The 24,727-nt window shown below is 54.7% G+C and overlaps 1 protein-coding gene across 1 annotated transcript; it reads right to left on the bottom strand.

Moving 5' to 3' along the window:
• Nucleotides 1–1,344: 1,344 nt before the first annotated feature.
• DHX34 (DExH-box helicase 34) lies at nucleotides 1,345–24,727 on the bottom strand (the record flags this gene model as incomplete). Its single annotated transcript, XM_079724330.1, has 16 exons — nucleotides 1,345–1,901; nucleotides 2,632–2,770; nucleotides 2,985–3,161; nucleotides 4,164–4,445; nucleotides 6,809–6,933; nucleotides 8,130–8,247; nucleotides 8,608–8,781; nucleotides 9,042–9,284; nucleotides 10,845–10,946; nucleotides 11,657–11,850; nucleotides 13,194–13,368; nucleotides 15,860–16,077; nucleotides 17,014–17,116; nucleotides 19,798–20,052; nucleotides 21,303–21,614; nucleotides 24,023–24,727. The coding sequence occupies 16 exons, from the start codon at nucleotides 24,725–24,727 to the stop codon at nucleotides 1,768–1,770; spliced, it is 3,456 nt and encodes a 1,151-aa protein (XP_079580456.1). The 3' UTR covers nucleotides 1,345–1,767.

Raw genomic sequence — 24,727 nt, 5'->3', positions numbered from 1 at the left:
TTTGATAGCAGTTTTATTGAGATATAATTCAAATACCATAAAATTCACCAATTTAAAGTGTGTAGTTCAATGACTTTATCTTCACAGAGCTGTGCATCCATCACCACAGTCGGTTCTAGAACATTTCCATCACACCCAAAATAAACCCTCTACCTCTTACCAGTCACTCCCGATTCCCCTCCCCAACCCCAAACCCAAACCCCAGGCAACCACCAATCCACTTTCTGGCTCTGTAGATTTGCCTATTCTGGACGTTTCTTTTTTTTTTTTCTTTTTTTTTTTCGGCGGTACGCGGGCCTCTCACCGACGTGCCGTCTCCCGTTGCGGAGCACAGGCTCTGGATGCGCAGGCTCAGCGGCCATGGCTCACGGGCCCAGCCGCTCCGCGGCATGTGGGACTTCCCGGACCGGGGCACGAACCCGTGTCCCCTGCATCGGCAGGCGGACTCTCAACCACTGCGCCACCAGGGAAGCCCCTGGACGTTTCTTATACACGGAATTATACGAGGTCTTTTGTGTCTGCCTTCTTTCACTCAGCATGATATTTTCAAGGTTCATCCGTGTCATGGCAGTGCTTCATTTCTTTTTAGGGCTGATAATATTCCATTATCTTGGAAGAACTTTGAGCAGAGAAAGGACAGAGTCGGTTTGTGCTTTGCCCCTTGGGCTGCCACATGGAGGGTGGAATAAAGGGGGGTGTTATGAGTGGAATTCTGTCCCCCAAAGAGATATACTGAAGTCCAAACTCCAGGACCTGTGAATGTGACCTCATTTAGAAGTAGGGTCTTAGCAGATGGTCAAGTTCAGATGAGGTCATTGGGTGGGCCCTAATCCAATATGACTGTTCTTTATAAAAAGGGAACATTTGGACATGCCCAGACATGCCAGAAGGAAAAGACAGCCATGTGAAGACGGAGGACTGCAGTGATGTATCTACAAGCCAAGAAATGCCAAAGATCGCCAGCAAAGCACCAAAAGCTGGGAGAGACAAGGAAGGCTTCCCTTGTGGGCTTCAGGGGTGACAGGCCAAGGCAGGGACGTGGGGAAAGAATATTAGGAAACAGAGCCAGACTTTTTTTTTTTTTTTTTTTTTTTTGCATTACGTGGGCTTCTCACTGCTGTGGCCTCTCCCGTTGCGGAGCACAGGCTCCGGACGCGCAGGCCCAGCAGCCATGGCTCACGGGCCCAGCCGCTCCGCAGCATGCGGGATCCTCCCAGACCGGGGCACGAACCCGTGTCCCCTGCACCGGCAGGCGGACTCTCAACCACTGCGCCACCAGGGAAGCCCCCAGAGCCAGACTTTTTATTTTGTAAAATAGATTTATTTATTTTTGGCTGTGTTGGATCTTCGTTGCTGCGCACAGGCTTTCTCTAGTTGCCACGAGCGGGGGCTACTCTTTGTTGTGGTGTGCGGGCTTCTCATTGCGGTGGTTTCTCTTGTTGCGGAGCACAGGCTCTAGGCACGCGGGCTTCAGTAGTTGTGGCTTGCAGGCTCTAGAGCGCAGGCTCAGCAGTTGTGGCGCACGGGCTTAGCTGCTCCGCGGCATGTGGGATCTTCCTGGACCAGGAGTTGAACCCATGTCCCCTGCATTGGCAGGCGGATTCTTAACCACTGTGCCACCAGGGAAGTTCCATCGGTGAGACTTTATTCACATATTTATGCTCCCTCCCCGCGGGGCTGGGCCCAGACCACAGCTCCGCGCCTAGGCCGGGGGCTTGGGCGGGAGCCCTGGCCCTGGCCCTGGTCCTGGTCCAGGACTGGCTGGGCTCACACATGCTGCTTCCTGTGCCGCAGCACCTCCGTGGGTGTGAAAAGAAAGTCCTTCTGGCAGACCTCGCAGTGGTAGGGCCTCTGCAGGGCGGATGCCTTCTGGAGGGGTTCGGGGGCAGCTTCCTCAGCCCCTAAGGGAGAGGAGATGGGAGGCTGTGAGGGGGACGCTCCATTGCATGCTCTCACCCCCACCCAAATCCCAGAAACCTGGCAGTGTTAGGCTCTCTTCTGGCCTCTGGGGACTCCAGCTCTGTGTCCTCCAGGAAGCCCTCCTTGATCAATACACACACACAGGCGAGTCTTTACTCTGTGTCCCAGGGGGTGAGAGGGACACAGAGAAAGACACAAGCGGAGACACAGAGACTGAAAGAGACAAACAGAGCCCTGGGGTGGGACCACGTGGCCCTACAGCCATCTCCCCAGCAAGCGCCAGCGTGTGGTGCGTGGGGCACCGCAGAAGACTCTGTGCCCGGCTCTGCCCACTGCAGCGTCCCCTGGCTGACAACAGGATGGACGTGGCCAAGGCAGAGACAGCTGCGGGACAGAGGAAAGAACAAGAGACACGGCAAGAGAGAGACAGAGAAACAGACAGGAACCCAGAGGCCGCCCGGACAGGCAGAGACACAGAGACCAAAGAGAGACAGACACCATGACCTGAGAACGAGGTGGCTGCAGCACCTCCTGGTCCCCGGCTCTGGGTCCTTGTGACGGAGTCCGCACGTGGCCCCAGCCAGAGCAGATGGCTGAGGTCGTCAGTCCCCAGAGTGTCGAGCAAGTGCCCAGACGCACAGTCAACAACCACAGGCTGGACGGACAGCTGGGCAAACACAGGCGCCCCGGCCGCCACCGCCCCAGCCTCACCTGGGGGGCCGTCCTGTGGGGCCTCGGGGCAGGTGCTCTCGTGGGCGATGCGCTCCAAGGGCGTGAAGGGCATGTGCAGGTCGCAGTGGGGGCAGGTCCAAAAGGTGCGGAGACAGTCGCTGTACAGGTCCGCGTCGCTCTGTGACAGGCAGGCTGTGTCAGGCCTGGCTCCCCACCGCCCCCCGCAGCCAGCCTGGGACCTTCCCAGAACCCCTCGGGGCTGGCAGGCCCCTTTCTGAAACTGCGTCCCTGGACTAAGCTGGAGTGCGGTTGCGGGCAGAGTGGGGGGGAATCACTGACATCGCATTTTCAGGGGCAGGAGGATGAGGGACCAAGGTGGGGTCAGTGCTCACCGTGAGGCAGCTGTAGGTGAGGAAGTCAGTGACTGCGTAGCCCCCTTTGGTGGGATGGGGGGACGGGGTAGAGCAGCCAAAGAGGCCAGGGAGGCTGGGGGCAGCAGTGATGGTCTGGGGTCCCACATAGAGGTTCTGGATTTCCAGCGCTGTGAGCCGCCGGAGGCTGTAGGAAACCTGAACAAAGAGAGACAGGAAATAGGGGAGAGAGACTCAGGCAGACATGATCGGAGCACCTGGATCCAGCCGTGCCGAAAGTCCACCCCTGGGCTTTACAGTTATGGGGGCCAATTGCTTAATGCCAATCACAACACGGTTTCAGATACTCATGACCACAGGCTTGTCTAGAACATTCCCTGATGCCCCATCCCCCACCTCACCTGCCTTCGGCAGACCCCTTCTCTCCTTATGACTGCTGGGAACACATCCAGACCTTAAGTCTGGCCACCTCGCCCCTTCTCCTCCAGCACATCAGCCTGTTCCCCTTTCCCTGGTCCGCTGGGTCGCACCCCATCCACGTGTAATAGCAATAGAATCAGGAACGATTCTCAACCCCCCACCACTTAAAGAGGTGGGGGAATCAGGGGCTTCCCTGGTGGCGCAGTGGTTGAGAGTCCGCCTGCCGATGCAGGGGACACGGGTTCGTGCCCTGGTCCGGGAAGATCCCACATGCCGTGGAGCGGCTGGGCCCGTGAGCCATGGCCGCTGAGCCTGCGCGTCCGGAGCCTGTGCTCCGCAACGGGAGAGGCCACAACAGTGAGAGGCCCGCGTACCGCAACAACAACAACAAAAAAAGAGGTGGGGGATCAGTTTCAAAACTGCTCCGTCCGAATTCTTCCCGTCTGTTCTCCACAAATAGACGGATACCGTACAGCTTCCCTCTCACACCCTGCACGCCCTTAACTGCTAACAAGGGGTAACCTGCACCACACGTGCAGCATGTATTCATAAACATCTGTTGAATGAAGGCCGAAGGGTTAATGGCATGGCTCCTGAGGTCAAACCCTGGCTCCCCCCTTACCAGCTGTGTGACGTTGGTCTTGTCATCAACCTCTCTGGTTTGAAAACCCCCAAATGTGTGCATATTGATGAGCTGGAAGCCGGGCCTTCCAGAGCTTTCATCCCTATGGCTGATGGCCCCTCTGGCCAAGGGGGTGCAGGTGCCCAGGAGGCGGGTACCTTGGACGCCGTGAACTGCAGCAGCTCCCTGCTCAGGGCCGCCACCTCCTTGCGGTTGACTGGGGCCTCCTCCTCCTCGTCTTTGTCCTCCAGCCGCCACCGGGCCTGGTGGGCCAGCTGCTGGTCCAGGGTGCTTTCCCAGTGGGCCCGGAGCCGCAGGGAAGCCGCCAGGAGCCGGACAGCACTCTCACTGTCCGCAAGCTGGAGCTCCAGCCAGCCATCGGCCACCAGGCGGCAACAGTCACCATTGGTGTCCAGGGACCGGCTGAACAGCAGGAGGGACTGGAAGAGAAGGAGCAGGGGACAGGCAGTGGCGGGAGGGGCAGGACGCGATCGTAGAGAGGCCCCCGCCTGGCTGGGCTCCTGCCCACCCCCGACTCACTCACCCACCCACCCATCCCGACGTCCACCTGTCTCTCCAAAGCATCCACCCACCCACGCAGCCGTCCACCCAGCCCTGCAACAAATACTGACCACACGCTTACTCTGTGCCAGACACTCTTCCGGTGCCAGAGACACAATGTGAACGAGATGGACTCAGTCCTCGCCCCACGGAGCTGAAATTCTACTCGGAGAAAGAGACTAATGAAGACTAAAGAGTAAAATACAGAGCAGGTTCCAAGAAGTCAGGGGAGTCATGACCTGCGCTGGAGGCCAGCGGCCGTCTCTGTCTTCTCAGGGTTGGGGCTACACGTGTGTGTCTGTCAAAACTCGTCAAACGGCGTGCTTAGTATGTGTATGTGTCACTCTCTATAACTTTTATCCTCAAAATATATAAACAAATATTGAATGCTCGTTAACGGGAAGCATGCTGAAGTGCTTACAGGTGAAGGGTACTGATGCCAGAAACTTACTTTAAAATGCATCAAGAAATTCAAAAGAAAGCCCACCTATTAAAATAGACTGATGAGTGGAGAGGTGATAAAGCCAAGACCGAATGTCAGCTGTAGGACTGGGGAGTGGGAATACTGAGTGCTCACTCTACACTTCTTTCAGCTTTTCTCTTTGAAAACTGTCAAGATAACGCGTGGGGGAAAATTCTATGGGATGGGGCGGGGGTGAGTGGATAGGGCAGGACTCGCCACGGGTCGAGGGGCTGTGGGGCTGGTGATAGAATATGAGAGCGCAGTGTGCTCTTCTGTCTACTTTTGTGCATGTTTAAAATCCTCCATCATCAGAAACTACGGGGCAGGGGCAGCGCGGGGGGGACTGAATATGAGGCAGCATCTCAGCCAGCAAAGCCGTGTTTCCGTCCGAGGTCCTGCTGACCACCAGTACTCCGGCCCTCACCCCACTTCATTCCTCCGTCCGGCACTGGTACAGCATCTGCTGTGGTCTCTTACATTTGCGCTTCTCCTTACCATCTGCCTCCCCCACTTATACATGAGCCCCACGAACACAGGGAATCTCGTCCATTCTGATCACGACTGCGTCCCCAGCGCCCGGAAGAGAACTTAGCGGCTGGTGCCAGGTGGCTACTCAGTACATGTTTGAACGAAGACATAACGGAGCAGATCAGAGTTCGCTTTCTTGGTGCCAGTGGAAATCAGCGTCCACAACATCTCCCAGGGCTCTAGGAAGGGTTTCTCTCTTCCCTCTATGTTCCCTGGGATGGAAGCGAGGGGGTCGGGGTAACGGGGACACCCACCTGATGGGGGGAGGCCTTAGGTGTGGCCTGTGACCCTGAGCTCAGGCTCAGCCACTTGCTCACTGTGTGGCTTAGTCAAGGGACACGCCCTCCTCCTCACTGCCCCCTGCACCCAGCCCCATCTTCTCCCCTATAAAGTGAGAATTGTGGCCAGGCCTGGAACCACGGGGTGGCCACAGTGGGCACACAGGTGTGGCAGCTACTGCTGTCAGGAACCCCCCTTCCTGGCTGCAGACACATATACGCACGTACATCTGCAATCTGAGCACATCCTCAGCCTCCAGCACCATCCGCTCCTGCCCTACGACCACAGTCGCCTCCTTGCTGGGCTCCTGGCCTCTGCCCCGTGTCAGACCCTGTCCCAGCTCTGCTCAGAACCCTCTGGTGGTGGGGGGCGGGGGATCCAGTCTCACCTGCCTCCCTGACCTCTTTTCCAGCCACGCTCCCCCTCACTGACTCTGCTCCAGCTGTTCCCTGTCCACACCAGGCACGGGGTGCCTCAGGGCCTTTGCACTTGCTCTTCGCTCTGCCCAGGACACTCTTCCCGCAGAGATCCCTAAGGCTCCCTCCCTCCCTCCCTCCCTCAGGTCTTTACTTGACTGCACCTTCTCAATGAGGCCCACCCGGATCGCCTAATTCCATACTAGAACCTGTCCCTTCCCCTGCCCCCTCAACCCACCCCTCCCCAATCCCCTTACCAGTTCTTTTTATTTTCCCCGAAAGCTTATCGCCCTCTACCCTAATCAGTTAGTGCTGCACTGCGTTTAGTGCTACTGCCCGCCCTCCCCGTGAGATGGGAGCTCCTGGAGAGCAGGAACCGGGTCTGGCCTTGTGCACCTTCCACAGGTCCTGGCACCCGGCAGGCACTCAGCGAGTCATGAATGACAGCAGGCAGCCTGGCGGAAGACGGCTCCCCCAGGCCCACCTGGGGCCCCTGCCCCGGGACACAGCCATGGCAGCGGGACTGGGAGGCAGGGAGGCTGGGGCGGGGACCCACCTGCAGAGCGGGGATGCGGACACAGTTCACCAGGTACACTTTGTTGGTCTCCAGCAGGGACACGAAGCTGAGGAGCTGGTGCGTGCTGCTCCTCTTGTCCTTGTCGCTCCTCTTGTCCTTGTCATCTGGAAGGGTCAAGGGGACAGCTCAGCTCCCCCCCCCACCCCACACCCATCATCCCCCAGTGGCTGCCTGTCCCACCCGGGCCATGCACACGTCCACACAAAGAATACGCTCACGTGTGTAACGATAAAATGCCTGTGGCTTATTCTTAAATATTCTGCCAGGCTGGATGTGATTTTGGCTATTCAGTGATACTAAGAACTATTGTTAATTTTGTTAAGGGCGATGACAGCATCGTGGTGATGCAGAAAAACAGTCCTTATGCATATGATTTTTATTATTATCGCTAACCGGTAAGATGTCTGGGACCTGCCTGAACAAGCTCCAGCAAAAAGGAAAAAACAAAAATCAAGGGGACAGACGAAACAAGGATGGAAAAATGGTGACAGCTACAGCTAGGCCAGACCACGGAGGGCTCCTCACACACTCTCTACTTGCGAGATGCCTGGACTTACAAAATGTTTCCAAAAAGGAGTAAAGCAATGTAATAGGAAGAGGGTAAATTCACTTGGAATTTACAGCACTTAAAGATTAGAGAGAAAATTTCAAATTCTATCTTTGGTATTTAAAATCATAAACCTTACCTTTGGGGGTTACTGTTTACCATTTTAGTGCAGTGTGTTACTTTCTTTACAAACAGAAGGATGAGCTGTGTTTCAGCTCAGGCAGAGCACACAACTAGTCCTTCACGTTACAGACGTGAAGCCCGCTCCTGAGGGCAGGCCCTGCACCTGGGGAAGGGCACCCTGGTGGGACTGGCCTGGCCTGAGTGCAACCTCAGCTGAGGCGACTTTTGTGGCCTGGATCCCACTAGAAGGTAGACGGAATCCAACTGCCTGAACGCTAGGGCTGGGGGAGCCCCCCAGGCAGGACCAAGCCCTGAAGTTCACGGGGCTCCCGGGACAGGTCTCCCAGCAGGCGCTGCTCTAATTGCTAAAACCTTAGGCCTTGGGACGGGCTCGGGGCAGCCAGCACCTAGTGGGAGGACGAGGCGCAGCAAGGGGTGGACTCGCCAAGGCCACCCAGCCAGGTCTGGCTCTTGGGACCTGCAGGTCCCACGTCAGCAGCCCCAGCGAAGCTGAATGTGGGGAGGAGCGAGGGGGTAACCCCGATGGCGAGGGGCACCCTGAGGTCACGGTCCCGCCCCTCACGTCCCCGATGGAGGGCTTCCCCCAACCCCGGCCTGGGCTCACGCTACCTCGGCTCCCGTCGCCGCCCCTGGCCTCCTGGTCCTGTGTGTGCAGCACCTCAGGGTTGCTGGCGAAGATGCAGGTGGGGTGCAGCACGGCGCCCTGCTTGGTCTCGGTGTGGAAGATCTGGAGAAGCCAAAGGTGGGCGCCCGTGACAGAGGCCTCGAACCTGCTCTTCCCGCTGCCAGGTTCCCTCCTCCTCATCTCAACTCAGAAGGCTCCTCCTCTTCCTCCTCCTCCTCCCTGACCTCCTCCAAGGCTAATTAGGTCCCCCTCAGCCCCTGGGTCCCCATCCCAACCCCAACCACTCTGGTCATCTGTCTGGGAACGAGTCTATCCCCCGCCCCCGCCACTAGACTGCAGCCCCACAAGGGCATGGCCAGGGCTGTTTCAGTCACTGCTGTATCCCCAGCACAGAGCAGGTGCTGGGAAGGGGTGACAGACGACAAAACACACACAGGGACGGGGAGAGGGAAGGAGACCCACCTGGTCCGAGTCCTTGCGGCCGCTGTTGAACGGGTCCGGGATGGCAAGCTGGGGGTAGAGGCCCCGGCCCAGCACCAGCTTGAGCAGGGCCATCTGGTCCCGAGTCAAGGCCTGGGCCGAGCTGGCGGCCGCCTGCAGCTGTTCCAGGTTGTGCCGGAGCTTAAACTTCACATCCTGGTGGCAACACGGAGGAAGGTGGGTTCCTGAGGGCCCTCCCCACTACCCCAGGGGCTTGTACTGGAATCTGTGGATCCAAGGGTTTCTATAGACTCCTGTCCATGGAAACCTGCCTCCTGAATGAGGGCAGGGCTGTGTCCTCTCAGACCCCAGAGCAGGGCCATGTCCCATAAGAGCCCCAGGGCAGCCCACATCCCCACTCTGATCAACTCCATCCCCACCCACCCCAGGCACCAGTCAGCCCCACGGCGCCTCACCTGGATGTCCACGTTGTCGCCGGCCCCCTGGGAGGCTGTGCCGCCCCGGTCCTCATCGCTGGAGCAGCCGTCCTGGTCCTCCTGGAGCCGCAGCACCTTGCGCCTGTGTCCCTGGCCCTCCTCATGCTGGCGCTTCAGCTGGTAGAGCGCCTGGCGCTCCCGGCGCTGCCGTAGCCGACTGTAGCTGTCCCCCGGCTTCGAGGCCTGGGCCCTGGCCAGCAGCCCGTGGTCTTCCAACAGCTCCTGGGGGCGGGTGGGGCCCGAGTGAGGGACACGGGGCAGGCCAAGCATGCTCTGGATGCAGACGCATGTTCCAGTCTGGGGCCTGCTGCTGGCTGGCACGAGACCTCACCCTTAGAGCCACACTTTTCCTCAAATGAAAAACAGGGACCTTCCTGGGGCCTCCCTGCTAGGGCTGTTAGGGCTGAAAGGGGCTGTATGAGAACAACTCTTTGCACGGTGCTGGGCACATGACTGCTCCGGGAAAGAGCCGTCTCTGTCATCGGCCAACGGAACCCCTGGGCCAGCCGCCAGGAGGGAGGAGAGGAGGCCGGGCGATCACCACCCAGGGTCCTCCCCGGGGCCTCCTCTGCACAGTCGTCACCAGGCTCCGGGTATGCTCAGAAATGCCAAGACCTGGGCCCCATCCCAGAATGACTGAATCAGAATCTCAGGGGGGGTGGGTGTGGAATCTGGATATCACGGACCCTCCCCGTGATTCCAATGCACATTAGAGACCTACTGCCCACGCCTTTGGAAGCAGTCTCCCAGGGACCTACTGCATTGGACCTTCTGTTTCTCATAGAGCCCCGACCAACGAGGAGAGACAGGATATCATACGTGACTCAGAGTGAGAGAGAGAAAAGGACCCAGACTTTTCATTAGTTTCTCAGCATCTGGGGCTCAACAAAGGTTGAACTGCCGCTCTTTAGAAAGTCAGAGATGTTGAGAGATGCCGAGAACAGCTGGGATGTTGGTGGTCCCCGACGTGGAGACCCCTGTGATTGCGTGGGAGGCCTTGGCGCTGACCGTCCACTCTGGGCTGCAATCTGCCCTCCTGCAGCCGAGAGGAACGGTTACACCAGGGGCTCTTTTATGTTCGTTCCGCGGCACGCTACACGACCGCAGAGAAGTACTCGGCACTGGATCTTTTTGTGCTCAGATGCAAAGATGCCCGCGGAGTATTAACAAGACAAGCAAGCTGTAGAACCACGTCCTCATAAAGACGATGAAAACTGCAAACACTTGTATGGGAACACCTGTGTGTCAGGCCCTTCTAAATGCTCTAGGTGTATTAACTCATTTAATCTTCGTGGGAACGCTGGGAGGCAGGGGCTATTTTTAGCCTCCCCGTTTTCAGAGCGAGAAGCTGAGGCCCCGAGAGGCCCAGTAACCCGCCCGGGGTTGCACTGCTAGCAAGCAGCAGAGCCCAGATTCACTGCTGGGACGTCCGGCTCCAAATCTGGTGCCCCATGCGGCCTGCTGGCACTCGGCCAGCTCGGTTCCCCCACTCCAGAGAAGGCGGCTTTTCGTGAGGATGCGGCTTGTGACCCTGTTCACCCCTCCAGGAAACCCTCCTGGATCTCTATTCCTTTGCCCGGGCCGCACTCCACACCTGGTGATGTGACGGGAGGGGAGGCGGGTGTAGGGTGGGACTCTGATGACTGTCAGAGGATGGGAAGCCGTGCCGCAGAAGGCGTTCATGCACACCCCACTCCAGCGCCCCCACCCCCGCTCACCAGGTCTGTTCCTGGCCCTGTCTGCCTGGGCAGGCCGGCCCTCACCCCTCCTCCCAGGCCTCACCTTGAACTGGCGCCGCAGGTTGGCCATCTCATACAGCCGATGCTCCTCTATGCCCCGGTGGCGGCACCACCTACGAGAGTTTCTGCTCCGTTCAGATTTCACCTGGGTGGAGGTCCGGCCACCAGAGGGTCAGGGCCTGGCCAGCTGGGAGGAGGGATGGGGGGTGCCGACCCACTGCCCAGACGAACCCAGTGTGAGCCCAAACACCAGCCTCTGGGCAGATGGCACGCAGACCTGCCGGCCCTCCCTCAGCGCCACCTGCTCTCCTCCTCCTTCCAGGTCCCAGCCCCACTGCCCCCTCCTACAGGAAGCCCTCCCAGATACCACGTGGGGTCAGACACCCTCCCTGGGCTCTCCCAGCCCCTTTGGACTCCCCATCACAGCCCATTCTGGGTGGTCACTGTCCAGGGACAGTCTCTCTCCTGCACTGAGCTGGGAGCCCCAGGAGGGCTGGACCAGGTAGTTTTAGTCACCACTGGGTCCCCAGCACTGCCCAGAACAGGACCCGGCCCGGTCAGGGAACGTGTGCTCGAGATATAGCCCCCACCCTAAGGCATCTAAACTTTCTCCAGATGGCACTGGCTTTCGTCAGTGCTTTAGAAACCTCAGGCTCCCCCTCAGGCGGGGGCCTCTGCACGTGCTGGTCCCATGAATGGAGTCGGGGTCCTCCGCAGACAGGCCCGGCCTGCGGAGGGCTCGGTGGTTGTCCCTGGGGTGGGGGTGGGGCACACACAGAGGAGCCACAGCCTCAGGGAGGCCCTGGCCCCGTGCAGAACGACAGCCAGACGGGGGCACCCTGCTGCCAACCTCACCTGCACCCAGGTGTTGAAGACGTTGAAGAGCGTGAAGGGGTCGCCCTGGTCACTCTCCAGGGGTCGCCGCGCCGCCGCACACTCGGGGTTGTTCTGGGCGCCGCGGGTGAAGGGCGACTGGACGCTGAGGGCGGCGGCGATGGTGAGCACAGGCTCCGCCAGGTGGAACATGGAGCCCAGGATCAGCATCTTCCCTGGGGGCAGACACCACGCTGAGCCTCCTGGGCACCTGACAGCGTCCCCAGCCCTCTGGGACCCCTGACCCACCCTCCACCTCACCCACAGAGGGCCTCGGGAGCCAGAGGGACAGAATCAAACCCAGAATCGGATCCCAATGTGATGGAAGACTGTTTCCACCTGCCCCAAGGTCAGTAGCCTGCATGTCACACACCTGACTCACCCTCACTGTTCCCCTTGCCTACCTTTCCAGAAAGTTCCTGTTACACATGTAGCCTCATAAGATAAAGTAGGGCAGTAAAACAAGGCTGTCCCAGAACCCCTTAGCTCTGTCACCTCAGGCAAGTCTCTCCTCCTCTCTGTGCCTCTGTTTCCCCATCTGTGAAATGGGTTAACTGCAGCATCTACCTGCTGTGAGGATGAACTGTGTCTCACCTGTGAAGCACTGGGAGCTCCACCTGGCACAGAGCAAGAACGGTAACTGAGCCACCGGGGCCCAGAACTGCCCGGCACTGCATCATCTGTGTCGCCTGCTCCGCAGGGCCTGGGGACCCACAGTGCCAGCCTGGCTGGGGCGTGCCTCCCTGGCGAGCGAGTGACAGCCTTTCTCTGAGCCTTGTTTTCCTCAACTGTACAACAGGAGTGCCCAGAGGCCCTCCCCTCACCAGGTGAAGATGAAATAAGGGCCACAAAGTCTTCCACTGACAGAAAGCAAATGCTCACAGACTGTTCTCTTTCTTCTCAGATCTGATTCTCCTTGCACTAGCCCTGTTTCCTTCTAAAATAAACAAAAATAACCATCTCCATAGCTGTGGGTGGCCCTCAGGGTTGGTGGTATACAGGCTGCTGCCCGTACTGACGCTCCAGCGTGTCGCAATGATGGGGACTTTAACGATATTGACACAGGCAGAAAGCTCCCCTGAGAATTATGCCTGGGAAGTGGTGCCCCAGGTGGTAGAACTCAGCTAGGAATATTCTCTGGGCCGTGGATTGTTGGTAGACACAGAATGTCTCAAGTCAGGAGAATTGGGCAAGATAAATATGCCTCGGTCAGCAAGTTCCTCGGGAGGGGCAGGGATGACTCAGGATGAGCAAGAGGAAGAGGCAGGCGGTTTTGACATCCAACCACAAAAGAGGGGGTACCACGGTGGAGCTGGGGACAGGCTGTGCAGAGGAGGGAAGTGTCTGTTTTGTTTACTGCTATATCCCTGGCGCTAGAACAGGACCTGACACAGAGGACCTGAGAATGAATGGACAGGTCCCAGAGAAGGACCAGACTTGCCCCCGGGTCACTCAGAGCAAGCGGTGTCCCACACCCATTCCCAGGACCCTGTGTGATCACCCAAAGGGGGGTCCTCACCAATCACGACGTCCACAGGCAGCTGGGCCAGCAGGGACCCGATGGGGGTGAGGGCCTCTGAGCTGTCCAGGGCCCCCTGGTCCCGGAGGTAGAGGATGGCCGTTTCCAAGCTGGTTGGTGGGGGGGGCTCGATGAAGGGAAAGGTTCGGGGGTCCCCCACACTCATGCCCTTCATCTGGAATGAGAACCAAACCCTGTCAGGAATGGGGAACACATGAGCCACTGTGGAACACCGGGCGGCTCAGGGATCACAAACTTGTGATACTTTAAAAGGCCCAGTGTCAAGGCCCATTGTACAGAAGCAGGGAAGGAGGGCCATTATCTGTCTGTCTGCCTAGCGGCTCTTCTCCACACCCTGGCCATGGAGCGAGCAGACGATCTAAGCTGGACCAATTGAGGTTTCTCAGCCCCTGGTCAGAGCGACTGACTAAGGAATGAGCACATGACCTGAGCTGGGCCATTCAGGATCCTTCCCTGGGACTTTGCAGACTGGAGCTGAGAGACAGAAGCTCCAGCATCCTCTCTGGCTGTGAGGGGCCAGGATGGAAGCCCAGAGCTGTTGTGGTTAGTTTCTCCACTGCCTGGAAATTAGCCCATTCACAGCAGATGGAGAAATCCTTAATTTTTCCTAAGCTAGACCTCCCCCCAACATGGACACACAAATCCATAAAATCCCCTTTTCTGCTAACAACCGTTTGAGGTGGGTTTCTCTCACTTTTGACCAAAGCATCCTGACTGATTCAAAGGCCCAGAGGGGTAACAGGTCATGGGGAGAAAGCAGTGAAACATGTACCATCACCAGGCCTGGCATGGCATAGGGAAACAGCAAGTCTCTGCTGAGTGGATGAAGGAAAGGCTGGCATGGTGGCTCACATGGCCATGAGAGAGTGAGAACAAGGCTCAGAGATTAGGGGTTCAGCCGAAGCCTCTGGGTAAGGTGACCTGCTCTCCTGGGCCTGATCTGGAGGGCACCAGACGTTCTGGCATCCACCCAGCAACCAGTGGTACCACCTTCCTCCCTGCTCACTAAGCTGTGGTGTTGTCTGGGAGATCACTAATACTCATTAAAAGATCTTTAAATTAGAAGCTCTGGGTGAGGGGTAGGGCACGGATGTTTTTTGTTTTTTTAAGCGCTCTCGTGATTCCAAACTGTAGCTGGGACTGAGAATCACTGCTCTGATCCAGTCGGGCAATGCCACCCGTCCCACCTTGGAAAATTACAGGTCACAGAGTGGACACGTGACCTAGTTCTGCTGACAAGACAGGATGGGAGACCAGCCAGGGGGCTTCTGGAAAAGGTTCCCACGGCCTTAAAAATGAGACCAACAAATTGGGAATCCCCTGGCGGTCCAGTGGTTGGGACTGCGCGCTTTCACTGCCGTGGGCCTGGCTTCAATCCCTGCTTGAGGAAATAAGATCCTGGAAGCTGCTCGGCACGGCCAAAAAAAAAAAAAAATGAGACCCACAAAGAGGGGCAGTTCATTGCCTCTGCAGCCAGATAATAAAGGAGGAGGAGGTGCTGCCCATGGCTACCAGAGCCAGGTGGCATTCATGAGGCACGCTCTGGAGCTTGACAGCCTCAGATGGAATCCGGGCTCTGCCACTTGCCAGCCATACCACATGGATCAGGCTACTTAACCTCTCTGCATCCTGTTTCTCATCCATAAATTGGAATAAGTTTACCTACTACAGAGATTGTGTGAGGAGCAAAAGTTATATACGTAACTCAGGCACCCAGAACAGAGGTACCCGAGTATTGGATGTTGTTTTGTTTTGTTTTGTTTTAGTCATATTCCATAATAAAATTTATCAGCACACCTGTTGTAAGAGTTGAAGAATTCATACATTTTCCAGCTCTACAGAGTCACACATGATCATACATTCAACATATTCCAAGATAATGCTTAATAATATGTAGGAAGATAACATTCCTTACAAACTTCAATATATTATGAATAAAATATTCACATTATTTTATATGAACACAGAAGTCTTGAGAACTCTGTTGTGATTTTCTCTTAAGAGCAAAGGTAAAAGTTGCAGAACCTCTAATTTAAAAAGAGGACTATTTCAATTAGTCCATATTCAAGGAAATATATTTATAAAATGCCTACATGCTTCTTACACTAGTTATGTCTGCTTTAATTTCTCTAGTTGCAGCAGGCAGGGGCTACTCTTCATTGTGGTGCGGGGGCTTCTCACTGCAGTGGCTTCTCTTGTTGCAGAGCACAGGCTCTAGGCACACAGGCTTCAGTAGCTGTGGCATACGGGCTCAGTAGTTGTGGTTCACGGGCTTAGTTGCTCCCCGGTACATGGGATCTTCCCGGACCAGGGCTCGAACCCGTGTCTCCTGCATTGGCAGGCAGATTCTTAACTACTGCGCCACCAGGGAAGCCCCAAACCCTGGTTTTAAAAGCCACTTCTTGATGGGCTTTCTGTTACAGCTGAAAGCATTGTGACTGAGTCACAAGGTTCTTCCCATGACCCTGTGGATTTGGGGGAACAGTTCTCCCCTCAATACGGCATCTGACATTTGGAAGGAATGAGTTCCACTCCGTGGCCTGGCCAGCCCTGCCCTTCCTGACCCTGAAACCACGTCTAAATGCCTCCTGGGTTCCTCTCGGGCACCAGCACTCAGGATCCAGTCCCCTACCAGCCCGCCTCACCTGCAGCACCAGCGCATCCAGGGCGACCCTCCGAATCTCCGGGACAGGGTAGGGGGCGAAGGCATCGTAGTCCGATTCGGCATAGAGGCGGAAGCAGACACCAGGGCCCGTGCGGCCCGCCCGGCCCTTACGCTGCTCAGCACTGGCCTGACTGATCCAGAACTCCTGCAGCCGCTGCAGTTTGGCCTGTGGGTCATAGCTCATCTCCTTCACCTTCCCTAGGTGGGCAGGAGGGTAGCAGGGAGGGAAGGGAATGTGTGTGCAGGAGCCACGTGGGCCCTCCATGCGCCTGGCCCTCTACCCAGCCGTTCACTCACTGACACCCTCACTTACTCCTTTGTCCCAGTAACACTAACTGAGAGCTTACTCTTGGCCCCACCCTACCATTTTGTTCATGTATTCTTTAGTTTCCTCATTCACTTATCTTTTCATTTATTTTCTCAAGCCTTTTCTTACTCAGAGGTTCAGTCATCCAACATAAAATTATGGAATCTTTTATCATCAGTGGCATCAGATTCAATACAATAAGATAACCGCTGACATTTATTGAGCATTCACCCTGTGCCAGATTCCAGCCTCAGCCCCCAAATGTATTAACTTCTTTAATCCTCAACACCTGAGGGAGGTGCTGTTATTACTGCCATTTTACAAATGAGCAAACTGTCACACTGAGAGTCACACAGCCGGCAGTGTACCTGCAGGCTGGCCCCAGTGTCTCCTCGCCACTGGGCTATGCTGACTTTCCAGAGAACAGTCTAGTTGGGAAGACAGACAATAAATAGATCAAGATATATAAAATATAATGCCCATACTACGAAGAAAAATAAAGCCTCATAAAGGAAGTGACAGTGAAAGGAGATCACTTAGATAAAGTGAACAAGTGGGCTTCTCTAATGGGGAGACATCTGCGCAGGTCCTGAAATAAGGTGAGGGAGTGAGCCGTGTAAAAATCTGGGGAGAGACAGCTCTCAGCAGAGACGACGGTAAGTGCAAAGGCCCTGGGGCCTGAGCACGATTAAGATGCTGCCACTGCTCCACAGCCCTAAACACTACCTCCTCCCTGCTGTGGTCCAGAGTTCCCTCACTACATGTGCACAGCTCCAAACCCCACACTTCTCACCAGGTCCTTGAGGTAGCTGGGGGGCAGCGCTTACCAGAATCTACAACAAAGCGGATCCCATCAATGGTGACTGAGGTTTCAGCGATGTTGGTGGAGAGGATGCACTTCCGGACTCCAGGTGGGGCCACGTCGAACACCTGGGGTATAGTGAAGAGGTGGCATCAGTACCTTGTCTTTCTCTCACCCCAGGCCCTTTGCACAACTAACTCGGCACTCACTAACCCATGTGTCCAGTGGCCTCCTGGATGCCTCCTGGATGTCCCACAGGTACCTCACAGCCATATGTCTAAAACAGCCTCAGCACCTTCTACTGAACCCTTCCCTACTCGGGCCCCCATCTTAGAGATGGCTCATCATCTACTGCATCACCTGGGCCAGAAACCTGGGCTGTCCTGGATGTTCCCTCCCTTCTCACCCACCCAGCCACACCAGATCTCGAACATCTCATGAATTCACTCCCTCCTCCCCAAACCCACAGCCCCTACCCTGCTCCACGCCCCTCCTTTCCCACCCCAATCCCACTCCAGCTTCCTCCCTGGTCTCTAGTCTCATCCCCTCCCATCCAGCCTTCACATGCAGCAGAGGGATCTGCTAAAGCACAAACTGGCACTGCCCGCCACCTTGCTCAGAACCTTCCCATGACCCCCGCAGTGCCCTCAGGACAAAGCCCACCACCACACTGGGTCTTCAAGGTCCTTGGTGGTCTAACCCTGCCCACCTCTCCAGTCCCATCTCTCCTGACTTCCCCTTCACAATCTGGACCCAGCCACTTTGAGTGCAGTTTCCCAGCTGTCCCATCTTTCTCTCACCCCAGGCCCTTTGCACAAGCCCTTCTCATGGACCCAAGAGACAGCCAAGCACAGTGGTTAAGAGTGGCTGTCAGCAACTGCAGCCTGCAGGCCAAATCCACCCTGCCACCTATTTTTGTAAATCAAGTTTTAATGGAACACAGCCTCACCAGGTCAGTCTACAGCTGCTTTCTACCTGTAATAGTACAGTAGTTACCACAGAGACCATAGAGCCCATAAAAACTAAAAATTTGCCCTCTTCACAGAAAGTCTGCCAACCTCTGGTTAAGAGTATGGGCTCTGGTACCAAATTACCAAATTCTACAGCCTGGCTCTGTCAATTATGTGACTTTGCATAAGTGCCTACGCCTCAGTTTCTGTATCTATTGAATGGGGACAACAGGACCTGGCAGACAGGGCGGCTGTGAAGATTAGAGACAAGCAGTACACAGAGCTCAGGACTCTGCCCAGCACAAAACAAGTGCACCACACACCTTAGCTGAGACACGCTTCTCCTTACCCCCTTCCTAGAATGGGGCTTTCTTAGGTCTCCACATGCAGAGTCCCTTCCTCCAGGAAGCCTTTCCTGAATCCACCAAGACTCTGCTCTCAGAGTATCCAGAGTTCTCCTCTACCACTTGTGGGACTGTCAATTGCTTGTCTATCCCCCCTCAGCAGACCAGCAGCTTGAGGGGAAGAACCATATCTCAGCTCCCACTGTGTCCCAAAGAGGCCCCTTGGAGCAAGGGGAGCACTAAGGAGGTGCTCAAAGCTTGTTTCTTTAATCACTAAACAACCAAGTCTGACCTGAAAGGATTCTTCCAGAGGTGACTATGGTAGTCAGCCTCCAGGACAGCCTGGGGAAGTCTCAACTCCCGGGATTCACACGCTCACCCAGTACCTTCCCCCTGAACAGGGCAGACCGGGTTAAAAACTAAGGGATAGGGCTTCCCTGGTGGCGCAGTGGTTAAGAAACCACCTGCCAATGCAGGGGACACGGGTTCAAGCCCTGGTCCGGGAAGATCCCACATGCCGCGGAGCAACTAAGCCCGTGCGCCACAACTACTGAGCCTGTGCTCTAGAGCCCGCGAGCCACAACTACTGAAGCCCGTGCTCCACAACAAGAGAAGCCACCACAATGAGAAGTCCACACACTGCAACGAACAGTAGTCCCCACTCGCCACAGCTAGAGAAAGCCCGTGCGCAGCAATGAAGACCTAATGCAGCCAAAAATAAATAAATAGAATAAATAAATTTAAAATTAAATAAATAAAATAAAACTATCTGGAAATTAAAAACAGAACAAAAAACAAAAAAACTAAGGGATACTGTAGAAATGATGGTTTGTGATTTCCAAAGCTAGGTCATAAAAGATGTTGTGGCTTCTACTTTGGTCTTGGAACGAGCCAGCCACCATATTGTGAGGACACTCAAACAGCCCCCTAGAGAGGCCCCCAGACACCAGTCAGCTCCATCTGAGAAGATAATCCTCCAGCCCCAGTCAAGCCTTCAGATGAGAGCATCCCCGGCTGACATCTGACTGCAACCTCATGAGAGACCCTGAGCCAGAACCATCCAGCTAAGTTCCTCCCAGATTTCTGATCTACAGAAACTATGTGAGATAATGCACGTAACAGTAAACGTGCTGCTAGGTTTGGGGGTAATTTGTTATACGGCAATCAATAACTAAGACAGTGACCCAAAGGCCTCTCTCCCAGCACCCTTCCATTCCAACCAGGCGGCCTCTTCACCTTTCCCCACACCCCACTCACAGGTTCCCACCTCCAGGCCTTTGCTCAAGCTGGTTCCCCCCACCTGGACCGCCTTCCTCCCTCTTCTCCTACTCAAAAGCCTCCTTGTCCTCCAAAGCTCACCTCCAATGCCTCCCACCTCATCAGGAACTCAAAGATGGGAGCAGTCCCTCTGCAGCCCACAGCCCTGGCTTGTGGGGTCACATCTGTCCTGCATTAGCCGCCCTCAACCCCTCCCAGACCCCCCTCTGCCCCACGTGGCCTGGTTGCATGCGCCACCTTGTCCTGGTCGGCCACAGAGAGGGCACTGTGCAGCGGCAGCACCGCCCAGCGCTGGGTGTGGCTGGCGTAGGTCTGGGCGGCCTCGAGCACGGCGCTGATCTCCGCCATGCCACTGAGGAAGACCAAGAGGTCACCCCGCTCCTCGGGTGGGTACTTATTGTCAATGGCCTCCAGCACCCTGAGGAAGGGCTGCGGGTCCAGCTTCTCTGACTTGGACGTTGTTGGCTCGGCCTCCTGCGGCTGGTACACGACCTGTGAGGAGATAGCCCCAGGCAGGAGCATACCTTGTCACTCCAGCTCCCAAGCAACGGGGCGAGGAGGTCACAGGCTGACAGAGAAGACACAGATCAGTCAGGCAGCCGACAGCACACTCAAAGGCGATAATTTGAGAAGGATGCAATAAAAGGTCAAAGGATCAAGGTAATTGGAAGGTTTCTAGGGTGCTGGTAATGTTCATGTTTTTTAATCTGGGTGCTGGCTCTATACAGGTATTTAATTTGTGAAAATTAATTGAGCTGTACACTTGTGCTATGGGTACTCTTTTGTATCTGGAGTATAACTCCAACAAGAACAAAATTTTAAGGGGTGGAGTTGGGATTAAAACCCTAGAAATCACTTCTCTGAAAGCATCCTCACTGTTTCTAATGGCTACTTAGAAGAGAGACTGATGGGCATTTAGACCCAGAAACCACAAGGGACAGTGCATCTCCTGCGGCTAGGGACCTCAGAGTGCTTATCAATTCTTGGGCCCCAAAACAAGAGGAAGTAGTAGTTATCAAAACCATAAAGGAGAGAGCTGTGTGGAGAGACATCTCGAAAAGGAGCTGTGATTTCGGGTGAGGGTCACAGTTCACTGGAGACCTCAGGGGAGGGGGCTGACTCTCCTTTTCCCACTGGCCAACCAGAAGGCAGAGGGGAAAGGGGTCCGTTTGTGCCTCCCAGGGAAAACAGGAAGGTGGGGAAGGGACAAGGAGATCTGGAAGGGCAAACAGAAGCTATCGAGCACAGGGCCATGTCTGTCTGTGAGTGGGATTCAAGTCCCGGCTCTGCCACGTCTGAGATACCGCTAAACACCCTGTAATGCACAGGGCAGCCAAGAATTATCCAGACCTGAATGTCAAAAGCGCTGAGTCTGAGAAACCCTGCCCTATGAGATGGTAGAGCAATAGAAAAGAGGAGCCTGGGTCCCTGAATGACCACGTAGAACAGAGCTGCCCATCAGCCTGGACCAGCCACACCTGGCTGGCTTGGGTTATATAAGAAAAATTTATTTCTATGTTATTTGAGCCTTTAAATTTTGGGGTCTCCTCTGACAAGCACTTACACGCTATCCAGCACACTGTAAATGCTCCAAAAACAGCAACTTTAAAAAAGAGAGAGAGAGAGAGAGAACGTCATTAATCAAAGAGATGGGAAACAGAGAAGAAGAGAAGAGAAGGGACATGTCCAGGGTGGCCAGAGACCAGGTGGGAAGTCTGGGGAGGGGCACGGGGGGCACTGACCGTGATGGGGAAGAGCCTCCCGGGCACCTGAACCACGGGGGCACCGCTGAAATAGCTGGAGAAGAGCGAGATGTTGATGGTGGCTGACATGAGGATGACCTTGAGGTCAGGTCGCTGGGGCAGCAGGCGCCGAAGGATACCCAGGAGGAAGTCGTTGTGGAGGTGCCGCTCGTGGACCTCATCCACGATCAGGACCTGGTACTGCGGCAGGCCGGGCTCCCGCTGGATTTGCCTCAGGAGCAGCCCCACTGTCAGGAACACAATCTTGGTGGCCGCCGAGCGTGTGCTCTCAAAACGGATCTGGTACCCGACCTGGGGGTGGGGGGCAGTGGGAGCGTGTGGTCAGGAGAGGACCTGGGCCTGGGCCACAGTCCCTCGCCCTCCCCAAATTGAAAATCTGAGCAAATGTCCCACATCAGACTCTGGAGTCCAACAGGCTTGGGGTCAAATGCCACCTCTGCCACTTAGTGCTGTTGACTTGGGCAATTCCATCCCACAGATGCATATTTTTTCCTCCTAGATGCTGTGAGAATTACATGTGCTAATGCACATAAAGTACTTGGCTCAGAGCCTGATGTATGATACTAATTAATTATAATAGTAATGCTTAACCTTTCTTTGAGTCCTTTCTATGTACCAGGAACTACTTTAAATCTTTATGTTTATCAACTCACTTCATCCTCACAACTACCACACAATATAAGCACTAGTATTACCCTCACCTCAGAAATGGAGAAACTGACACCAGTCAACCAAAGTAAAACCGCTAAAAAGTGTTATTGAGAGGAAATGTATCTTAACCCCTACCTCACATCATACACACATAGATTTCAGATGAATTACAGTCCTAAATGTAAAGGTTTTTAGAAAAAAACAGAATATCTTCATGACCTTAAAGTATGCAAAAATTCCTCACACAGAACCCAAAGAGTGGCAACCATAAAAAGAAAATGACAGACTGTGTTATATTTAAATGAAAAGACACCATCATCAAAAGACACCATTCAGAAAATGAAAGGAAACTCACAGAAGATTTACAATACATAAATCCTACAAAGGCGTCATATCCAGATTCTATAAAGACATATAAATCAAGACCAAAAGCACAGAAAACACAAAAGCGAAATGGGAAAAAGACCTGAACAGACACTTCACAAAAGAAGATCTCCAAATGGCTAATACATACATGAAAAGGCACTCAACATCCTTAGTCATCAAGGAAACACAAATTAAAACTCACAATGCAGGGACTTCCCTGGTGGTCCAGGGGTAAAGAATCCGCCTTCCAATGCAGGGGACACGGGTTCGATCCTTGGTCGGGTAACTAAGATCCCACATGCCGCGGGGCAACTAAGCCCTCTCGACACAACTAGAGAGAGAAAAACCTGCATGCCACAACTAGAGAGAAGCCCGCACACCACAAGGAAAGATCCTGCATGCCTCAACAAAGATCCTGCATGCCACAACTACTACCCAACGCAGCCAAAACAAAGCAAAACTCACAATGCAAATTAAAATGTGATATCACTACAGACCCACTGGAAAATCTAAAATGAAAATGATTAACCATGACAAGTATTGGTATGACCCAGTGATCCTACTCTTAGATATGTACCCAACAGAAATATGTACCAAAACACACCAAAAGGCATGTTATAGAATGTTCATAGTGGTACCATCCACAAGAGCCTAAAACTAGAACTCTCCCCAATGCCCATCAACAGTAAAAGAAACCAATATCTGTGGTGCCTTCACAATGGAATACCATACAACAGTGTGAATGAATGGTGTACATCTACACGATAATACTACAGGTGAGTCTCACAAAACTAATATTGAGCAACAGAGGCCATAATTGGCAATAGTGAGCAAGAGAACATACTTTTTGATTCCATTTATAAAAGGTAAGAAAAAGAGGGACTTCCCTGGTGGTCCAGTGGGTAAGACTCTGCGCTCCCAATGCAGGGGGCCCCGGTTCAATCCCTGGTCGGGGAACTAGATCCCGCATGCATGCTGCGACTAAGAGGTCCGCATGCTGCAACTAAAAGATCCCGCGTGCTGCAACTAAGACCCGGCACAGCCAAAACAAACAAATAAATAAATAAATAAATCTTCAAAAAAGTAAGAAAAAGAGGAGAAAATAATCTGTGAGATTCTATCACTAATGCAGGTCTGATAATCTAGCACTAAAATGATGATCTATCCCCAAGAATAGTGATGACTCGAGGCCTCAAGGCGGTAACTGGGAGGTGAAACGAGGAGGTTTCTGGGGTGCTGGTAAGTTTGACTCTTTTACCTGAGTGCTAGTCACACAAATGCAGTCAACTTATGAAAATTCACAGAGTTATATACGTATGATACGTGCATTCTTCTGTGTTGAGAGTAGGACAACTTCAATAACAAACATTTGTCAGTGGCCGAGCCAAGATTAGAGCCCTAGAACTCATCAGGAGGAAGCATCCTCATTCTTCTTTTGTGACTGCCTAGAAAAAGACTGATAAACACTGAGGCATTTCTGATTTTTGACTGTTAAAGTGCTATACTGGGTAATGTTAGTGCCTTTGTCATTTGGACCATCTCCAGGCCAATCGATAGAAAAATTTCTAGAAGAATCATCACTGGGTCAAAGGGTAAGTGTTTTCGTAACGATACTGCCATAGGGCAACCAACTTATTCCGAGGTCACTGGGAAAAACTGGAAACCTGTTCTGTCCCACTCACCTGTGAGCCATACTGACTGAGGCTCTCAAAGCCAACCCGCTTCGCCAGTGAGATGCAGGCGATTCGCCGGGGCTGGGTGCATGCCACGTAACTGAAGCCAGCGGCCAGCAGGTACTGGGGCACCTGAGTGGACTTGCCGCAGCCCGTGTCACCTGCCACCACCACCACCTGGTGCTCCTTCAGCGTCTGCAGGATGCGATCCCCATACTGGGCGATGGGCAGTGCCATGCGCTCACGCTGCAGTTTGGCCAGCCGCCCGAACGCCTGCTTCTGGCCAAAGTCCAGGTAGTGCAACAGGGCTTGGCGGAACTCAGACACTCTCTCCGGGTCCAGGCGCCGGCCTAGCCCCTGAGAGCGCCGAGTGTCGGGGCCAAGGACGGAGAGGTTGATGCGGTAGCGTGGGTCATAAGCGCGAGGTAGGTCGGCCAGTACCGGGATGCTGTGCTTGGGATGCCTAGAGTCTTTCTCCTCCTTCCCGGTGGTCTTGAGATTCTGGAATCTCTGCAAGCGTTCAAAGAATGTCCAGAACTTCTGGCACTCCTCAGAACCCTGCCGGATATAACCCTCATCACCGAAGAAGGCGTCCTCAAAGAGGCGACGTGTCTCTGGACAATTCCAGTCCCAGTTCTCCGGGTCCTCTTCCTGACTGGGAGCCGAGAGTCGGTCTCGCGGACCCCTGCCCTCTCTTGTTCTGGGAGGCGGCAT

Source organism: Hyperoodon ampullatus (assembly GCF_949752795.1).
Source record: "Hyperoodon ampullatus genome assembly, chromosome: 18".
Classification (NCBI taxonomy): domain Eukaryota; kingdom Metazoa; phylum Chordata; class Mammalia; order Artiodactyla; family Ziphiidae; genus Hyperoodon; species Hyperoodon ampullatus.
The sequence above is the reverse complement of the archived record's forward strand: the minus strand, read 5'-3'. Positions and strand labels throughout refer to the sequence as shown.